General features: G+C 51.3%; 6 protein-coding genes across 6 annotated transcripts; 4 read left to right on the forward strand and 2 right to left on the reverse strand.

Moving 5' to 3' along the window:
* Positions 1-3,377: 3,377 nt before the first annotated feature.
* Positions 3,378-5,495, reverse strand: QC763_512910 (uncharacterized protein; the record flags this gene model as incomplete). The annotated part of the gene is made up of 7 exons (XM_062913844.1): positions 3,378-3,864; positions 3,931-4,120; positions 4,178-4,339; positions 4,396-4,609; positions 4,636-4,754; positions 4,804-4,963; positions 5,017-5,495. The coding sequence occupies 7 exons, from the start codon at positions 5,493-5,495 to the stop codon at positions 3,752-3,754; spliced, it is 1,437 nt and encodes a 478-aa protein (XP_062764100.1). The 3' UTR covers positions 3,378-3,751.
* A 282-nt stretch (positions 5,496-5,777) lies between these two features.
* Positions 5,778-6,782, reverse strand: QC763_512908 (uncharacterized protein; the record flags this gene model as incomplete). Its single annotated transcript, XM_062913843.1, has 1 exon — positions 5,778-6,782. The coding sequence occupies one exon, from the start codon at positions 6,780-6,782 to the stop codon at positions 5,778-5,780; it is 1,005 nt and encodes a 334-aa protein (XP_062764101.1).
* Positions 6,783-6,982: 200 nt separating this feature from the next.
* QC763_512904 (uncharacterized protein) lies at positions 6,983-8,438 on the forward strand. Its single transcript, XM_062913842.1, has 2 exons — positions 6,983-7,924; positions 7,975-8,438. The coding sequence occupies exons 1-2, from the start codon at positions 7,633-7,635 to the stop codon at positions 8,205-8,207; spliced, it is 525 nt and encodes a 174-aa protein (XP_062764102.1). The 5' UTR covers positions 6,983-7,632; the 3' UTR covers positions 8,208-8,438.
* A 1,562-nt stretch (positions 8,439-10,000) lies between these two features.
* On the forward strand, positions 10,001-10,606 carry QC763_0082780 (uncharacterized protein; the record flags this gene model as incomplete). Its single annotated transcript, XM_062906139.1, has 2 exons — positions 10,001-10,336; positions 10,394-10,606. The coding sequence occupies 2 exons, from the start codon at positions 10,001-10,003 to the stop codon at positions 10,604-10,606; spliced, it is 549 nt and encodes a 182-aa protein (XP_062764103.1).
* Positions 10,607-11,016: 410 nt separating this feature from the next.
* Positions 11,017-12,423, forward strand: QC763_512890 (uncharacterized protein; the record flags this gene model as incomplete). The annotated part of the gene is made up of 2 exons (XM_062913841.1): positions 11,017-11,556; positions 11,627-12,423. The coding sequence occupies 2 exons, from the start codon at positions 11,017-11,019 to the stop codon at positions 11,627-11,629; spliced, it is 543 nt and encodes a 180-aa protein (XP_062764104.1). The 3' UTR covers positions 11,630-12,423.
* Positions 12,424-12,473: 50 nt separating this feature from the next.
* QC763_512880 (uncharacterized protein) lies at positions 12,474-14,169 on the forward strand (the record flags this gene model as incomplete). The annotated part of the gene is made up of 3 exons (XM_062913840.1): positions 12,474-12,662; positions 12,786-13,038; positions 13,102-14,169. The coding sequence occupies exons 2-3, from the start codon at positions 12,808-12,810 to the stop codon at positions 14,167-14,169; spliced, it is 1,299 nt and encodes a 432-aa protein (XP_062764105.1). The 5' UTR covers positions 12,474-12,662; positions 12,786-12,807.
* Between the last annotated feature and the right edge of the window lie 3,455 nt (positions 14,170-17,624).

Below are 17,624 nucleotides of genomic sequence, written 5' to 3' on the forward strand. Positions count from 1 at the left end.
GTGAAGGTATTAATTTAACCCCTGTATGTTGCCAAGAATCTGGCCGGAAAAACTACCGGAAGGTTTACAAGCCTGTGAGCCAAGTCAAGCCGGCAATGACCTCAAGTTAAGTAAGTTCAGGTCCTGGGCGGCAAGTCAAGTCAAGTCACGCCAAAGGCTGGCTTGACTGGGCTTGGCTCATCGACCACCCTGCCCAGGCATTTCAAACTGCATATCATTGATTGCAATGAGCTAGTCAGACCTTAAACTAGCCTGATATTTTGAGCAATCACCACCCCACGAGGATCCACCTTCATCTTCTCAAAAAGTTCACCTTGCATCCAGTTGTGTACGTGTGCCCTGTCCAACCCAGCTGTAAGACACCCTATCTGCACTTGTGCTGACTTGTCGAATGATACGTAAGGTGTTGAATCCGAACAGCATGTCGACCTTATCCCCTTTTTCTGCGTCCTTCGCGCAAAGTCCAAAAATCCGTGGACCCAAAGGTCAATCCTTGTAATCCAAGCTCCGAGCGAGTGAAAAACAGCCGGGAATGGCATGTTTGAGCCATTCTAACTCGAAAAGGGTTCCACCACCCATTGATTTGCGCCCTGAGCTCGGGGCTCGCAAATGACCCAAAAGAGAATGTATCTGTCCCCGCACTGGAGCCAGAAATCAATCAGTAAGGTACCCAGAAATCGTTGATGGAGTTCGAAATCTGGGATGGATAAATTGCGAACCTTAGCCTTGACGGAGTCTTGTCGCGAGTGATCGTTTGTATACTCCCAATAGAGCATCATGTGTTTTGCGTCAGAATCAGCAACACCAGCCATACGGGCCCATCTTTTAACGGGCTAGAAGCTGATGTACTGGGTTGTCGTCCATGGTGGTCTTGGGATTACTCAGCCGGTCCCCTCGATCGTGAATCTCGCTGACCTTATTGATTACACCTGCCACGTGCCCAAACAAGTGCAGCGTTTCGTTCTCGATACTGACGGAACCACGAAGCGGGATCCAAAATCCACCGGCACGGTGGCGGGTAACACCTTGTTCCTGCCCCAAAGGTTTAATTGGCGAGACATCAACCTGAGAAATTTCCGGTCGTCATTACCAAAGTATAAACGTGGTATCCATGAAGGCATCACGTCACCGCCATCCGTGCCATATGCTCGCGGGAGGAAACCCAGTCCTCCCCGAGCATTGAGATCACCGGCGACGACGTAAAAGGAGGTCAAGAAGATGGCCATATTCATCATATGACACCGTGGGTAGAGGACGCGGAATATTTTGAAAGCTTTCGGCAACCGTAATAGCGCATATACTCTGTTTCTCTCGTCGGTTGCCTTGAACGTTCGGAAGAAGCACACGAGATCATAAAGTTTCTGATGATCAAGTTCGCGTTTCAGGATCTTCTCCCTGAGCGGCCCCTTACATAATGAGGCTGGGGCCAAACTGGCCTTGCCCCCGAAGACAGACCCGACTTTGACAATGTGCTTAGCTGCGGCCCATATTCGCCAGAAGAACTCGAGATCCTTTAAAAACAGTGGATTGATCAAAAACTGATTTCGGGAGATGAAGATAGAGCTATAGAGGAGATCAACCCAGTCCAGTTGATGAGAACCATAGTAGACCAGAATTTGCTTTGCCATCGCCACCTCCTGAATGATCCAAACTCGCGAGAACCAAGGCCGTGAGATCAATCCCAAAAGGGCAAACCACGGGTTGCCATACGTCGTTATGGACTTGATCCAGGCAACCAAATCCGTGGTAACCTTCTGTTCTTCCAGCCAGGGAGTGATCTTTTCGAGCATCGCCTCAACCAAGCCGAGCGCTAACTTGCCCTCAGATTCTTTTTCTTTTATAACCCATGCAATGACATCAGTTGCCGATTGATATACGTTTTGCATAATTGAGACTTGATATTCGCGCTCCTCCTTGTCGTTCTGGTTGATGCATATTGCGTCTATCCAGATCCTGAGTGGTTCAGCAGGGAGACGCAAGCGCAGTAGGATTTTATATAAGTTCTCGCGGACTGAAAGTTTGACGCCATTCAAAAAGACGCAAAATGTCGGCTTCTCATCGCCCCAGGCATAGGAGAGCATATGTAATCGCCAACTTTGTCAAGCGGTGTAGGATGTGGTTGAAGCCGGATATCTTCAGTTTGGTTGGATGTCCACGGTTGGATGTCGAGAAAACGAATTTACGTGTGGTTTCCGTTGAAGGGGAGTGTACGGGCAAAAGGCCCATTTTCCTGGGTCCCACTGGTAGGCCGGGAGCCAACAAAAACCTTTTGGAGGGGAAGGTGGGAGGTAATAAGGGGATATAACTACAGCAGATGAAGATTGCGTCTCTGCACTGGCTCTGACAAATTTGTCCTTGTTTTTCACCACGACGAAAAACAGAACGCCATACTCCATGCTCCATACTCCATACTCCATACTCCAGACCCCCAAACGCGAACCGCGAAACGCCAAAAAGCCAAACCAGCGTCTCTGCATTGGCTCTGACGGTCTGACCTGGCCCCGCACCCCTATCCCTCACCAATGTGAAGGACGGAGGATGGAGAGGTCAGCGTTCAATGTTCCTAGGTGACACCACGAGGAGGTTGCAGAATCCGACTTTGCCACCCATCTCGAAAAGTGCTAGCACATCGTGTCAAGATTGTGGGTAGCGATGGCTGTAGGTGATGTCGATCGTAGTCGACGAGGGTTGTTGCCGATGAGAGCTGTTAGTGGTGACGATAGTAGGTGGTGGCAATTGGTGACGGTTGTCGGTGATGGCGATTGTGAGTGATGATAATTATAGCTAGGTCATGCTGAATTGACGAGGTGGAATCATGGGTTGATGTTACTTGGAGCCGAGAAGATCCAAGTAATAACTAACAGGATGACGAGGGTCGCGGTAGGCTGGGAGCGAGGGTAGTCGAGGATAGGACGAAAGCCGACGGCTATGGATAGAAAGATTGAAGGAAAGAGTGATTGGGCTAGTGAACGAGAGTGTTGAGTTCGGGAACCTAGACAGTTGATGTCAAGCATGTGATTGAACTTGTGAGATTGTCTGACAAAAGAACAGAGGTGCTCAGAAAGAGCGTGCAGTGGGATATTTATACATGAAGAGCAGGAGACTTATCTGCCAAGAGCCCAGAAATCAGGCTGGCCTTAGTGTAACCGTATAATCCACCCTGTTACTCTATCAAGTCTTGCATGCCTCCACATACGGGGCCGGGAAGGGACAGGAAATGCAAAGTTTATGGGGGGTGGTCTCTTCCACGAAATTGAGGAAGCCACAGCTGAGTCTCCAACTGCATATGTCCAAGGCGTTACAACAGTACCCATTTAGCACTGTAAATTCTAATTTGGTGACAGTGCCCAATGCTCCACATAACGGTTGGTCACGATAAGGTAATGCTCTTGACATAGCTCACTGATGTTGTAAGTGGGGCTCGAGATATGGAAACAGACCCAACTTTATCCTCCGGTGAACCTTTGAGTATGTACATGATTATTGATTCGCCACCCAGGATGTGTTTAGTTCTGTAGCGCATACACTATGAAGGACCCCTCTGTGTCCATGATCAACAGGCAGCGTCAGGACATCCTTCCATGGTTTGACGACTGAACTGGCTTTGATCGAGACCACTTAGCCAAGGAGTTTATGAGTCAGATTACAAAATCTTCAGAAATAACTGAGGTTCGCATCGTCAGAGATCCTCCCGCCAGCCAACATGCATTGATCTTCCCTTGCCACCAACTCCAAATCTTGTAGATACCATCTACCAACTCACGGGCAACTTCACAATCCCCACGTCCCGATCCAAAGGCGTGTACTCAATCTCGTCGATTGGCTTCGCCAGCTTCAAGCTCGGAACCCTATCAAACAGCGTGGCTTTCCACATGTTATCAGCCAAACACGTGCAACTCACACCGTACACACGAGAACCTCGAAACTTACCAAACACAGTCATCAGCTCAGTTTTTGCCAGATGCTCCCCGATACACCGGTGTGGGCCAAACCCAAACCCGAGGGCACATTCCTGTCCCCACTTGCGGTGCATGTCGAATCTTTCGGGGTCCGAGAAAATGTCTTCATCTCTATTGGCTGATTGGTTCGAGGCGATGATGCCCTCTCCGGCGCGGATGATCTGTCGAGAATTTCATCAGCCATGGCGCCTTCTAGCCAAGGTTTTGGACTGACCTACCCTGCCACCAATCTCCACATCCTCCTTAGCAGTCCTCTTCATGGCCATGGCAGACGCAGTATGGTACCGGCACAGCTCCTCAACAAACGGACCCGCCCACTTCTCTGGGTCGGCCTTGAGCTCAGCAAGCTGGTCAGGGTTCTGGAAGAGGGTTACCACGCCCTTTGACACATGGTTAGCTTTGCCACTGGCACATGGATACAAGAACAGCAGCATACCAAAGCAATCATGTTCACCATCGTAGCATTCCCAGCAACAAGCAGCAAAAACGCCATTTGCACCGCATCTTCCTTGCTCAGATTCCCAGTCTTGACTTGCTCTGTCACCAGCCTGCTGACGAGGTCATCTTGAGGGGACTCAAGACGCTTCTCAACGAGTTGGGTGAGGTACTTGAGGAGCTCTCTGAAGTCACATGTCAGCTTGCCAGTCGGGCTGGTCCAAGATTGGATACTACGGACTGTGCGGCACCAGATGCTTCTCTGGCCGTTGAGCTACCGTTTGTGCGGATGGCATTTTGTTGGGTCAAAAACTCGAGGTCTTCAAAAGGGACTCCGAGGATGGTGTAGATCATCTGAGCCTGTTAGCGGCTAACTGGAGGGCTATCAGTCAGCTCTTGGGAAACTTACGTAAGATGGGACAGGCAAAGCGAACTCCTGAACCAGATCCATCGGGCCAGAGGAGCACCCCTTGCTTTTCATCTTGTCAAGCAAATCCGTGACTGTCTTGGTGATATAGGGCTTCAAAGAGTTGATGTGCTCTGTCGTGAAGGCGAATTCGACCATGCCACTGTCCCAGCTTGTCAGTTCAAACCCCCGAATGTGTTGACAATGTCAACATACCGATACTTGGTATGCTCCGGGGGATCCATATCCACAAAGGTAGGTCTCTGCTTCGCAGCGAGCTTCCCATTGGCATTCAGCTCCGGGAAGCCAGGGCGTCTTCTTTCCTTTGACAGCCGCTGATCAGTAGCCACCTGGCAAACATCCTTGTACTTTGTCACCAGCCACGCCGGTGACCCATCAAACAGCTTCACCTTCGACACCGGATCCGTCTTCCTCAACTTGACAAACTCAGCTGGAGGATCAAGTCCGGAGGCCCTTTTAAAGGGGAAACCGGGCATATCGACCGCTCCCATGGTGGCTAAACTGCGTTTGAGAAAGTGGAGGGTGGTGGTTCGGAATGGTGGCTGGGAGAGACGGGGCGTTTGGGTGAGGATGGCGGTCATTTTTGAACTGGCATGCACCGAAAAAATGGGGTGGCTGATTGTGTTGGTATCACCCCAAATGTTAATTGACCATGGATCATTGTTATAAAGCATGGATACGTCATCTGCTCGTCAAATCGAACGCATCGCAGGTGTAGTGGAGAAATGTCTTCATTGGATGGTTTATCTGATGCTGTGGTGATGAAGTGATCCGCTATCTGATGCTCAGGCTTCTGCAGAGTCGGCATCCTGCGGCCACGGCGGCTGAAATTAGTTGTAATAGGCTCCAAACCGAAGCTCTCCCCGCCAAGGACAATCTGCTGCTTGGTTGCTCTGTAATTCCGCAATGTCCACTGCTATCTTGAGCTTCCTGTGCGAACTGATCTTCCTCCACCTTCAATCCCTTTGTTTCATCGCCTGCTTGATTTTCGCCCTCAGGGTGCGTTGTCTCTCCATGACTTTGGTCTTCCAAGCTGGTGTATTTTCTTCTCGGGCAAAGTGATCTCGAAGTTTCTGTTCCAAATCCGGCGGGAGTAGTTGATTCGGTGCCAATTTTGTTTTCCATTTTTTTAGCTGCCGAAGCGTCCCCATACGGTTCCTGGCAATGCGGCTAGCGGCCGCGAGGTTGTTTGATTTGGAAAACTGGGATAGAACGTCCCAGGCCTGCAGGGTTCTTGCATCGTGGATGAAATGAGCCAGCGTATAGAAGGGTTCGATAGGGATTGATGTCCTGCCAATATAAAGATCAATTCCTTTGACCATACCGATTGTCTGCAGCGTTGTCCATCGGTCTCTCCAGATTGAGTTGCAGAGCAGCTCCAAGCAGCGCTCAAACACAGATTTTGCTTCTTTTGAGGGCTCTGGCAGAGAGAATAATCGTAGGATGGACGCATATTGTTTTCGAAAAGCGTCTTTGTCTTGTGGGCGGGCCGCGGTGTTAACAGCCAAAGCGTGCATTTCCCGGAGTGTTTTGGCGACTTGCTCTAGATCCCATCGTTTCGGCGGCTTTCCCATGAAACCTCTCACGTTATTAGCCCTGGTAACAAGGTCGTTCTGCTGTAGGTCGTAACTTTTGGCCTCGTCAGGTTGATGAGGGTTGATGCAAAGGGGTCGAAGGAAGAACATCTGCTCCTTGGTCTCATGGCGCATATATCGCAGATAGTGTTCGATCTCGAACTGCAACTTGGCCTCGTTACCATTAAGGACAATTGGCCGCGTCTTTTTCTTGGTCTGCACTGGGGGAATGAGAAAATCGTAAGTGGGATGGGTTATTGGTAGGTCGTGCAGGCTGCAATGGAGAGGACTGAGAGGGTCGTTTGACGGGTTAACCAGAAGAAACCGCGCAATTCCTCTCAACGGGATGTTCTGGTAAACGAATTCTTTTGCCCGCAGCACAACCATAGCTGTTGATGCGATTAGATTATTGAGTGCCGGGGGTTGTGCTTTAGCAATTCTTGTGCTCCGAAAAGATTGCACCGATGAGAGCCGAGGCGAGGCGCTCGGGCCACATTACAGCACCACAAAATATACCCCAGATGCCACCTCTTCAACATGCCTACTTTGTGTAAACGGCAGGCTTAAAGGCCTGCTCCACATTAGACGACCGTCGACGCACCATTGTTAGCCATCCGCTGCATTTTTCCCGCTGTCTCCGCTGTTTGACTTTTCTCTCGATGGGACAATTGTGTATCAATCCAGCAGGGAGCTTCTTGTTTTGAAGAACGTGGAATGTATTGGCGATGGTACCCTTGACTGCTCGGAGGTCATTCTGCCCTTGAAAGGTGTCTTGATCTTCCGTTGTTTCTACCACCTTCCAGAATGCCCATCACCCTTATGACCACTGATATGCTGGTTATCTTCACGTTTCCTATCATGATGAACCATCAGTGGCCTCAAAGACCCACACCGGCCCAAAAAACCACCATGTCAGCCTCAACCAAAACACGCGGCGTAGCACACCTCCTGGCCCCAACCCATGAGCCAAGCCAACCCAGGCCACCCTCAACACTACAACCACAATCTTATCCCCGGAGATCATGATTCACAGAACCACGGATGTCAATCCTCTGCAAATCCATTCACCACCATCGAGAATCACAGTCTCGACCTGAACCACCAACCGCTCTTCTCCACCATCATCGCGATGCCCCATTCTGCTCAAAGTCTTCTTAACCCAGCATGTCCTCCAAACCTCAAATCCAATCATGTCAATCCCCAAAGATAGCCCATTCTTCAAAATATAATCGCCAAAATGCCACCACAACCCCTTCCCCCGCCATTCCCCAGCACCCTCGCCCGCCGGAGAACAACCCGCCAACTAGGCTTTTCCTCCGTCCAATCCTTTACAGAATGGGAAGAAGCGCTCGTCTTAGACCACCTCTCGGCATTTATATGCGATTATCTCGCCCTCGGACTCACTGTTGTCCCTCGCAAAGGGAATGCCTTCATCCAGTTTGTAGACTTGGACAATGCGGTAAAACGTCGAATCCAACAGCTGGAGGATGGTGATTTTATGGAAGCGTATAATCCTGATAAATCCGATTGTGAGTACCACAGTGCAGTTTAGAGAGAACGGGACTGACTGAAGACGCAGGGACAGCAAGGGATCATTATAAACAGTTCATTGTTAGTATTGTTGCCGAAGATAAATGGTACGGGGAGAATGGGGATGAGACGGCGGAATTGTATAAACGGGGATGGGACGGGGCAAAGTTGACGAGGAAGATGTTTCGGTTGCTGGAGTTTTTGATACAAGAGTGGAAAGATGGGGCGGGGGCGGAGGATGTGGTTGAGGGGGCGGTGAGGAGGAAGATGATAGGCAGGTGATTTACGATTGTTTTGCGTTGTGTTAGCGGGCAGCATTGGCGGTGGCGTTTTTGGGGGGCTTGTTGCATTTTCAGCGTGTGGGGTTGGGGCGTTCAATGTATGTAGCGAGTGCAATTCAAAAGCACTTGGTCAGTCTTGCTCGGTAGGTCGGGTACAAATAGAAACAAGAAGAGAAAGACACTAGATCACATGATACCATTCTAGCAGGGACGAGAGAATGGAGAGTCCATCGTGTTTTTTCTTTGCTTGTTTCACCCTCCACTCACCAAGAAAATCCTCTGCCACTTTGTCTCTCTCCAAAATGCAGTCGAGTCAATGTTTCTTAAAATCGTGGCAGATTCAACAGTTGGTTACAACCCACCATCCATGTCAGGTGCCGGCTGATATTCCCTCGCGCCGTGGTAAGCGTCCCCATGTTCATCTTTGAACCATATCTCCCCGTCACCATTGCCCAATTCCATTCGATACCCAGCAGGTTGAGGTGCATTGCACAGTGCACGGACAGCCGGAAACAGTGTCATTTGCTGCCTTCTGAATTCCATGGAGATAATCTCGGTAGAAAAAAGTTATTTTATCGAAAGGTGTTTCTAGGCGTCCGTCATCATAGATTCGATAGGATTGTTGAAGTTGTTGGGAGCTCATGTCCGAGCTGGCAATCGGCATACAAATACCATCTACCCCCTGAAGCGGAGGTTGTCCCAAGTCCTACCGGAAGTCTTCGTAAAGACACTTCGTGCGATTAAGTCTTTGTTCACATATTATGTCTTCGTAACCATCAAGGTACTCATGCCGAGCCTAGAGTTCATCCCGTCGTCGAGAACTGACCAAGTTAAGTGCAACTAAGCGACAAGAGGGCAATGGTACGTCTGCTTTTGCTGCACGTACACAGTCGCATCCGCCATGCCTTCTTCTCTCCTGCCACCTCACAAGAATCAAGACTTGTCAAAATTTTGGTCGTTCATTGAGGTTGGGCTTTGCAGCCCTGGTTGCGCTCAGACTCGCATTCATTGGGCCGCAAGCGCGAGCAGTCAACCGGACACGCAGCCGAAGCACACCCAGACTTAGACCCAGACCCAGACCCAAAGCCACAGCGGACATCTCCACGACCTATAGAAGACACATTTGGTGAGCCAGCGATTGGCATCGGCGCCCATCAACACACTGACCGAAGGAAGGGCGCTGGCCAAAGGAGCAGGACTGGCCGGAGGAGACCTCAACGACAGATTTTGCCATGGACCGTTGTCTCCTTGCGCGGAAGAAATCCTCGTCCAGTCTGTTTCGGAATCGATCGAACTCTGGTACATCCATGACGCCCAGCGACCAGAAGCCGAGGGAGGAGAAGAGTTCACCGTATCGGGACACGCGGTACCGGCTCCTACTCCAGACTAAGGGCTTATATGGACATCTCTGAGCTTGGTATTACAGATACGAGTAAGAAACTTATCAGGGACCTTCTTAGCGGTGAACAGCCGGTCCCCAAGGAAACGATCTTCGGCGACGATATCTTTGTAGATACTTATCGTAACCTCCATAATAAGAATGAGGCGAGGATTATTTAAGATATCTTAAGGTTTATCATTCCTTCGGCGAAATTGCTGGCACTTCGGAAAAAAAACTATAAACGCCTTGTCGAGAGCGTTAACGAAGGGTGGAACAATTTGATCCCCCTTACCGGCACCCGTCCATAGCCTGACTACTCCATTGGGTTTAAACGAGACGCATTTACCGATGACCAGCTCGTTAAGCCATCGCCCTTTATCGACGACTTTATCGCCGGGGACCAGTCCTTCTTCATGGCCACGTACTATATGTACTTCCCGTTCCTGACTTGCGAGGTAAAGTGCGGCGCCGCGGGGCTCGACATCGCCGACCGACAGAACGCCCACAGTACAACCCTTACGGTGCGGGCCATTGTCGAGCTTTTCCGTGCTGTAAAGCGCGAGGATGAGGTTAACCGGGAGATCCTCGCCTTCTCCGTCTCGCATGACCATACCTCAATCCGGATTTACGGCCACTACCAGGTCATAGCTGGGAAAGGCATCAAGTACTACCGCCAGCCGATCCACAAATTTGACTTTACTACACTTGACGGACAGGACAAATGGATGGCATATCGATTCACGAAGAATGTCTACGACACATATATGCCCAAGCATTTCGAGAACATCTAGTCTGCCATCAATCAGTTGCCGTCGGATTTGGACTTGGATGTCCCACCACTTTCTGAGGCGACCGGGCTTTCCCAGGATTTAGGAAACCTGATGCAGTCGGGTGCCAGCTCCTCTTCTGCAGGCGAGCAGGATCGCCAGCCGAGTATCGCTGAGCAGCAAGTGGTGACTCCAGACACCTCATTCAGTGGGATAGCAAAGAGGAAAGGCCAGAAGGTGGCAAACGGGTAGATAGGATTTGCATTCCAGAGCGAAATTTGGCGTGATGACTGTTGCCTTGCGATCTCACCATGAATGCTTGGGCGCACTTGCATTGCCCACCACAACGTAACTCGGTGGCTCTTCTCGAAAACGGCATCGGATGGCAAAGTATAGGCGTAGATACTATACTGAAACAGAACACAGAGCAGTCCCACCGAAGCCAAAAAGAAATGCAGCCATCGTTCGACTCTGCTTTGAAGCTGAAGGTCAGAACGTGAAGCCAGGCTTACTAACCATTGGTCAAAACATGATGCCTACCTCCGTGAGAGTGACGACTATTTTTCGAGACGTCTAGGAAAGAGCGAGTGGATAATTACCCCCTTGTACCTTCCAAAGACTTGTCTCGGGGCCGATCAGCAGTGGCAGTGGACGAGCTCGACATGGAAAGAACAACGGACCTTTGGTCACATGCACATTGCGGGACTGATTTGTCTCGCTCCTCAGGCTCTCACAACAGCTCCACAACATCCAGAATAACACCTCACCAACGGTCCACAAGTCAGCCGGCATCAGCAACAATGTCTTCCACTCACTGCAAGGCTTGCAAAAGCATCCGCTGCTCTCCTGCTCCTCCCAAGATCACTTGCTCATGCCCCGTCACAACACTCCACGGCACAGTCACCACGGTCCACAGTACTACCGAACCAATCAAGGCGGTAACCGTAGAACTTCGAGATCCTACGACGAACAATGTTACAGATACCGTCACTACCCTTCAGCCAGCTCACGCCCCTGCTGATCTTCCCTCGACTACCATTGTTCGGTGCTGGGTCACGTTTCCAAGTACGCCCAAGTTGGTACGAAGCCGACAGCGACCAGTATTCAAACACATGATCATATTCGCTTTGAGCGGCCTGATTGTGGGAATTATCATTGGCTGTTGGGGTTCTATGGCTTGCTCTCAGAGCTTTGCGCAAATGGTACGTGCAATCTCCTTGATATCTGACCGATGATTCCTTCAGCATGGCTCGTCTAACGAAGCATTCCCAGTGATGCCCTGCACAAGTGGCGGCGATATGCTGAGATATTATTAAGGAAGACTAAGATTTGCTGGCTCTGGGTGTTTATAGTGGTAGGGAGTGGTCGAATCACTGTGTTTGGTGGCATTTTGCGGGGTAACGGTGGTGTGCCCCAGTTGTCAAGGTCTTGTCGATCAACATCTGTACGCATCTCGCCGAATAAGAAATCTCTTCATGTTCACACTCAAGACTCATTACTTCAATTCCGGTTGCAATCTATACATCTGCCCAAAGAAACGCTGATCCCTGGTAAGCTCTGTCGTCTCATACGCCGGATAGATTGGCCGGCCCCCGCCCACTCAACTTACGCGAGATGGATGTATATGAAGACGATAACTGCCGGCAGCCTGAGTCTGAGCGCGTGTTGTTTGCTCCTCCTGAGGCGCTGTCGCACCAGAGCTCGGTTCCGTCGTTGAAGCTGTCAACGGGGGGCGGAAAGCGAATATTGATCTGCTGGCGGAACTCATCCCGTCCGTCTGTCTTGAAGGAACGGTCAAGCTTTTGCGCTCAGGCCTGATCCTGTCAACATCGTCCCGTGTTGTGCATCCAGTTGTATCCCAAGTTTGACACCTCGTTTAAAGCGATGGATGATGCAGCAAATATGCATGCATGCAGGTATATATCAGCCACTCGCTTGGTAACATGCCGCTCCTCCCGCCAGTCACGTTGCGAGATGGACTTTGACAAGACCAGATTTTGCTACCGGGCGGGCTGGGGAACTTTTGTGGGTTGCTCGTGCGCACAGCAACCTTTTCCAAGATTTCCGCCTGAATGGTTCATATCTGGGGAGGGGATTAGGGGACCCGGCGAAAGGGGGTGGGCGCACTGACATTTGATCTGTCAAATTGTCTGAGATCTGGAATCTGGGGTATGCGGTGCATTTGTCTCGAATAAGCTTCCTGGGAGCGGAAGGAGGGACGATCGCAAATATCGGGAATTGGGTGAGCTCGTCAGGCTTCTGGCTTGGGAGTTCTAGAGGGGTCTTGATTGTAGGACGGGTCGCTTGAGTGAGTTCATTAAGAGGAGGAGCCCCCTATCCTTGTTGAAGTTGTTTATCCCGCTGGGATTTCTTGTTTTTATTTTTACTTTTACTTGATGCTTTGTTTCATTTATTTCTGACTGATAGCAAGTTTACGACGACAAACCAGTACGATGTCAGCGCTTACCCCAACTGATGCGCCTCCGCCGCCGCCGCCACCGCCAGATGGCCTACCTCCGGGCATTCCTGTCACCGAACGGGCGGCGCACCTTGCCCAGACCTTCATCGGTGTTACCTCAATACTGATGGCCTTGTGCCTGATCACCTTCTTCACGCGTATCTACCAACGGGTCTTTCCTGTGTTCAAGATGGGTCTGGACGACTGGTTCATCATTGTTGGCTTTGTAGGCCCTTCCTTCCCTTTCCCATCATCTTCACAGCCCTTGCTAACCCTAATATATGTCCAGATCCTAGCAATAGCAGACTGGTCCCTCCTCTTCCCGCTCATGGTCCCCAAACCAGGCTACATCCCCTTCTCCCGCGGCACCGAAGCCGGCAAGCACTCCTGGCTCGCCATCCCCGTCTGGGGGTTGGCCATGACGTGCATCAAGATCTCGATTGCGCTTACACTCTTACGAATCCGAGGCTCCGAAAGAAAGTGGAGGGTATTCTTGTACACCATCATCGTCATCCTGGCCATCTACGGGATAGGCAACACGATATTCTGCCTGGCTATCGCGTGCCAGCCGTTGCAGGCGGCTTGGGATGTGTTGACCCCCGGTGGGAGGTGTGTACCGGTGGAGATAATGAAGGCCGTTTCTGATTTAGGTTCGGGGATCAACATCATGACCGATCTGCTGTTGAGTCTGACACCGATAACTTTCTTGAGAAAGCTGAACAGGCCGTTGAAGGAGAGGGTGTTTGTTTGCGTGCTGATGGGGATGGGGCTGTTGGCGAGTGTGAGCAGTATTGTCAAGACGGTTATCATCAAGGATTGGGGGGATCCGACGGCGGCGGTGGATGATTGGTGGGCTATGGGGGTTAGTATCTGTACTTGGACTGCGCTGGAGCAGCTCTTGGGGGTGCTGGCGGCTTGTGTACCCGCTATGAAGGGGGTGTTTCAACGGTGCTTGGGGGGGCTGGGGGTGGATATCACTGTTGGGGGGAGCAAGAGGCAGCGGTCGGGACAGGGGGGGAATTATTACTTGAGGACCTTTGGGAGGGGTAGGGGGATGGGGACAGTGAGGAGTGGAGGTGGTGATGGGGAGAGGGTCCGGTCGGGGACTTTTGAGAGTTTGGGGAGTTCTGGTGGGAATCGGTTCTCGAGTGTGAGGCAGGTTGGGGTTATGAAGGATGAGGAACATGGGACGGTGGCGGTGGTGGAGTATGACGAGGAGGTAGGAATTGATCTTCCCGAAATGAGGAGGCAGGCGTCGACAGTGAAGTCGGTGGATGGATCTGTTGGGAGAGGGGACTTGGAAAGGGGACACTCGAGGGGGTCGGAGGGTGAGAAGTTTCCTGCTCATGCTTTGTAATCTTGTAGTGGCTGTATACGATAGGTATGTATCAATGACATTTATGATACCAGACTCGATGGGCTTTACTGCTAAAGTTGTTATCACTCTGCCCTAGCCGTACTCGGCATCCCCCTCGTGTCATACAGTCGATGTACTCAAAGAATTCCTGGTCACGCTCAGGAACTAACACTTCATGAAAAACATCCTGACCTTTTCCCGTACTGATGAAAACCACCGGATATCGCCAGGTGGGCCGGGTGCTCTTTGCACCGGCGCTCAGGAGAGGCAAGGTCGTCAAAAGGGGCCAGCCCGAAAGTCTGGTCTTTGTCAGCCGCCCTGACTGCAGGGGTGATGAAAGTCTTCATGAATCAGAACTGGATGCATTGTTTCGAGGTACAACTTTCTCTCTTACGGAGAAGTGTCAAGCCAGTCTTGTCCTAAGCGGATGACAGCCAGGTTCTTCTTGCCTGAGATGCGCCCCAATGACGGCGACAACCAATTGTGAAGTGTCTTTGGGAAACCCGCTGGTGGGAAGGAACAGAAGCCGACAACATCTGTGGTGCTTGCTGGAAGATGCCGAGGATATATCTAACCAAATCATTGAGTATTTCATCACCAATCTTTGCTTCTTTGCTTAATACCCCGAAACAATCGAACCTCCAGTAGTGAGCGGTCCCGTCATTAGCCGCCGTGCTCCATGCCAGCACCATTTCGGGTCGCAGTCATCCAGGCGGAGCCCGTCTACCTCGACATGATGGCCACCATTGAGGAATCATGTCGTCTTAGCGCCGAGGCTGCCGCTGGTGGTGCCAAGCTTGTCGCATTTCCCGACCGCTGGGCTCCTGAATACCCTCCGTGGATCTGGTAAGCTCTCTTGCTCTTCGACCCTCTTAAACTACCTACTTCTAACAAATGATGTCTCTGTAACTCAAAATAGGGCTCGGCAGTCGACCATAAACTATACACACGATACGTCTGCAATGCCCTCCCAGTCGAATCAGAAGCTATGGACCGTGTCCAAGCGACCGCCGAAGAACATTCCATTTGCCGTGGTATTTGACTTTGCCGAACGAAGCCCTACCCACAGTCTCTACATCTCCCAGGCCATCATTTCCCCCCCAGGGCGAAGTCCTCGTGCATCAACGCAAGATCAAGTCAACTCATATGGAGCGCACCATCTTTGGCGACGATCCGGCAACGACTTCGACAACGTTGCCGAGACTTACTTCAGCCCTGACCACGGCATGGTCAAAGTGGGATTTCTCGCTTCCTGGGAGCACACACAGCCGCTCCGCAAGTACCACACCATCTCCCAGGACGAAACGATTCATGTTGCCATGTGGCCGCCTGTGTCCCCCAGAGTGGCTAATGAGATGGGACGCTCTCATCCAATCTTATGGGATTGGACCGTGGGATGGGCCAAAATTGCGTCATTTTCCCGTGGGACAAGCCAAAACGACCCCCCGTCTTGTCTCACGTCTCATAAGACGAAGGGTATATTGTTGAGCCTTTTTTTGGCTACTAAAAAGTGGTAATTCATGGACTTTTGGTGGTGAGCATATTGTGGGTGCCTGGTGAGGGTTGTGGCCTTTGTGAGGGTGAGGGTGAGGGTGAGGGTAAGGGTGAAGGTGAGGCTTGTGGCTCTGTGGCCAATAATCCTGCCAAGATATCGGGCCGGAAAACCCCCCGGAAGTCTCATGAGCCAGTGAGATGAGCCAAACTGTGAGGGTTGTGGGATGAGCCGAAGGTCCGGAGCCATGGGATGGGATAAATCGAGGGTCATCTTATCTCAACTCATCTCATTAGCCACCCTAGTGTCCCCTAGGCCCGGAATTGGTATCGAGGTCTGTGGAGCATGGCGGCTGAGGGTGCGCAGAATCTATCCCAACCGTACGACATTGAGAGTGCAGCCTATGTGCTTCACAGCACTGCTGTATGCAAAACAGGAGAGCAATAGCCTGCTTCGGACGCGGCAGGGAATTGTTTGCTCAAAGCCTGGTGGTGGACACAGTTGTGTCATTGAACCTGATGGTAGACGCTTGACTAAGCGTCTCGGTAATGGACCTGATGGTATAAAGTATTTGGGGCCTATTGGTGTTGGCCTTGATACTCTGGGAGGTATCATATTTGCTGATTTGGACTTGACGAACTGCGTCACAGCTCGGGGTTTCTTGAATATTGTTGGCCACTATAGCCGGCCGGACCTCCTTAGGCTTGGTGTGGACAGCCGACAAAAGGATCCGGTAGTTTCGAGAGGCTCTGTTCAGTACCTAGATGGAGGAGAGTAAAAAGGAGCCGATTGTCTACACTGGTTGTTACGGATCCATGACCATGAGCCACAACATCTAGCGAACAAACAAGGGATGAGAGGGGAATAAGGAATCTCAATTGGCAAAGGAGGGTAATTGTGAAACTCGGGGAAAGGCACAGTTTGTTAAGCGGAGTCAATCAACACCATCCCAGCGCTAACTTCATTAACCTGAGGATAGATAGATAATACTTTCGAATTTCAAGCGGTAGCTCCAGAGTTATTCTACGCACTAGAGGACCACCACGTCTGTCATCATGTCAGAGAAAAGCTATTCCAACAAAGTCCCATGGCACATCAAGTACACCGTCGATTCCCGCAACCCCTTTGTAACCAGCCAGCTGCCCCCGGCAGCCCATCCACAAGGAAGCACTACACCCACAGACAGACCTTTGACACCACACCAAGCCGTGCCCCACTCCTTCTCTCGCGCCGGAGCGCAGAGACTAGCCAGGGAAGAGAGAGCCTCAATCGATTCCGCGCTGACAGCAAGACCAACCCTACTCTGGCAACCCCAGTCCGGCCCCTCATCACCCACCCGACACGACCCCCTCCCTCCTCTCGCTCAATCCTCAAACCTGTCTCCCCCCGCAAATCCAAGACCCCGACCTCACCCAAAAAAACCGTCACCATCAGCCGTTCCGCCATCGTGTCGTCCTCCTCCTCCTTCCCAGCAAAATTCATCTTCCACCTCCACGACCCAGTCTCGACAAAACGCTACGCCGAACTCCACCTCTCTGTCCCGTCCTTCCACCGGACAGTCACGAGAATGGATCCGTTCAGGATTGATCACCACGACGTCCAGCCTGCGCAGATGGCTCCTGTTTATGACTTTGGTGACGTAGTTACAGACGAGTGGTGGGGTGTTTGACAGGAGTGATGCTCGTGCTTTAGGGTGGGGGTGTCATTTTGGGAGGAGCTGGGATCTTAGTCCGTTGCCGAGGGAGGAGGGAAAGCAGGAATGGGAGGGCAAGTTGAGGGTTTATAGGGTCTTGGAGGGTAGGTTGGCTTATGTTAACCGGACGGGCGAGATTTGGGCTAGGTGGGTTACGAGGTTGGTTGTGAGGGAGATAGGGGGGTGGGTTGGTGGAGATTGGGGAAGAGGGAAAAGGGAGGAGGGTAAAGGGGAAGGTGTATCAGTGGTTTTGTGGGGAGGAGCACTGGG

The sequence above is a fragment of the Podospora pseudopauciseta genome (assembly GCF_035222475.1).
Source record: "Podospora pseudopauciseta strain CBS 411.78 chromosome 5 map unlocalized CBS411.78m_5.2, whole genome shotgun sequence".
In the NCBI taxonomy this organism is placed as follows: Eukaryota; Fungi; Ascomycota; class Sordariomycetes; order Sordariales; family Podosporaceae; genus Podospora; species Podospora pseudopauciseta.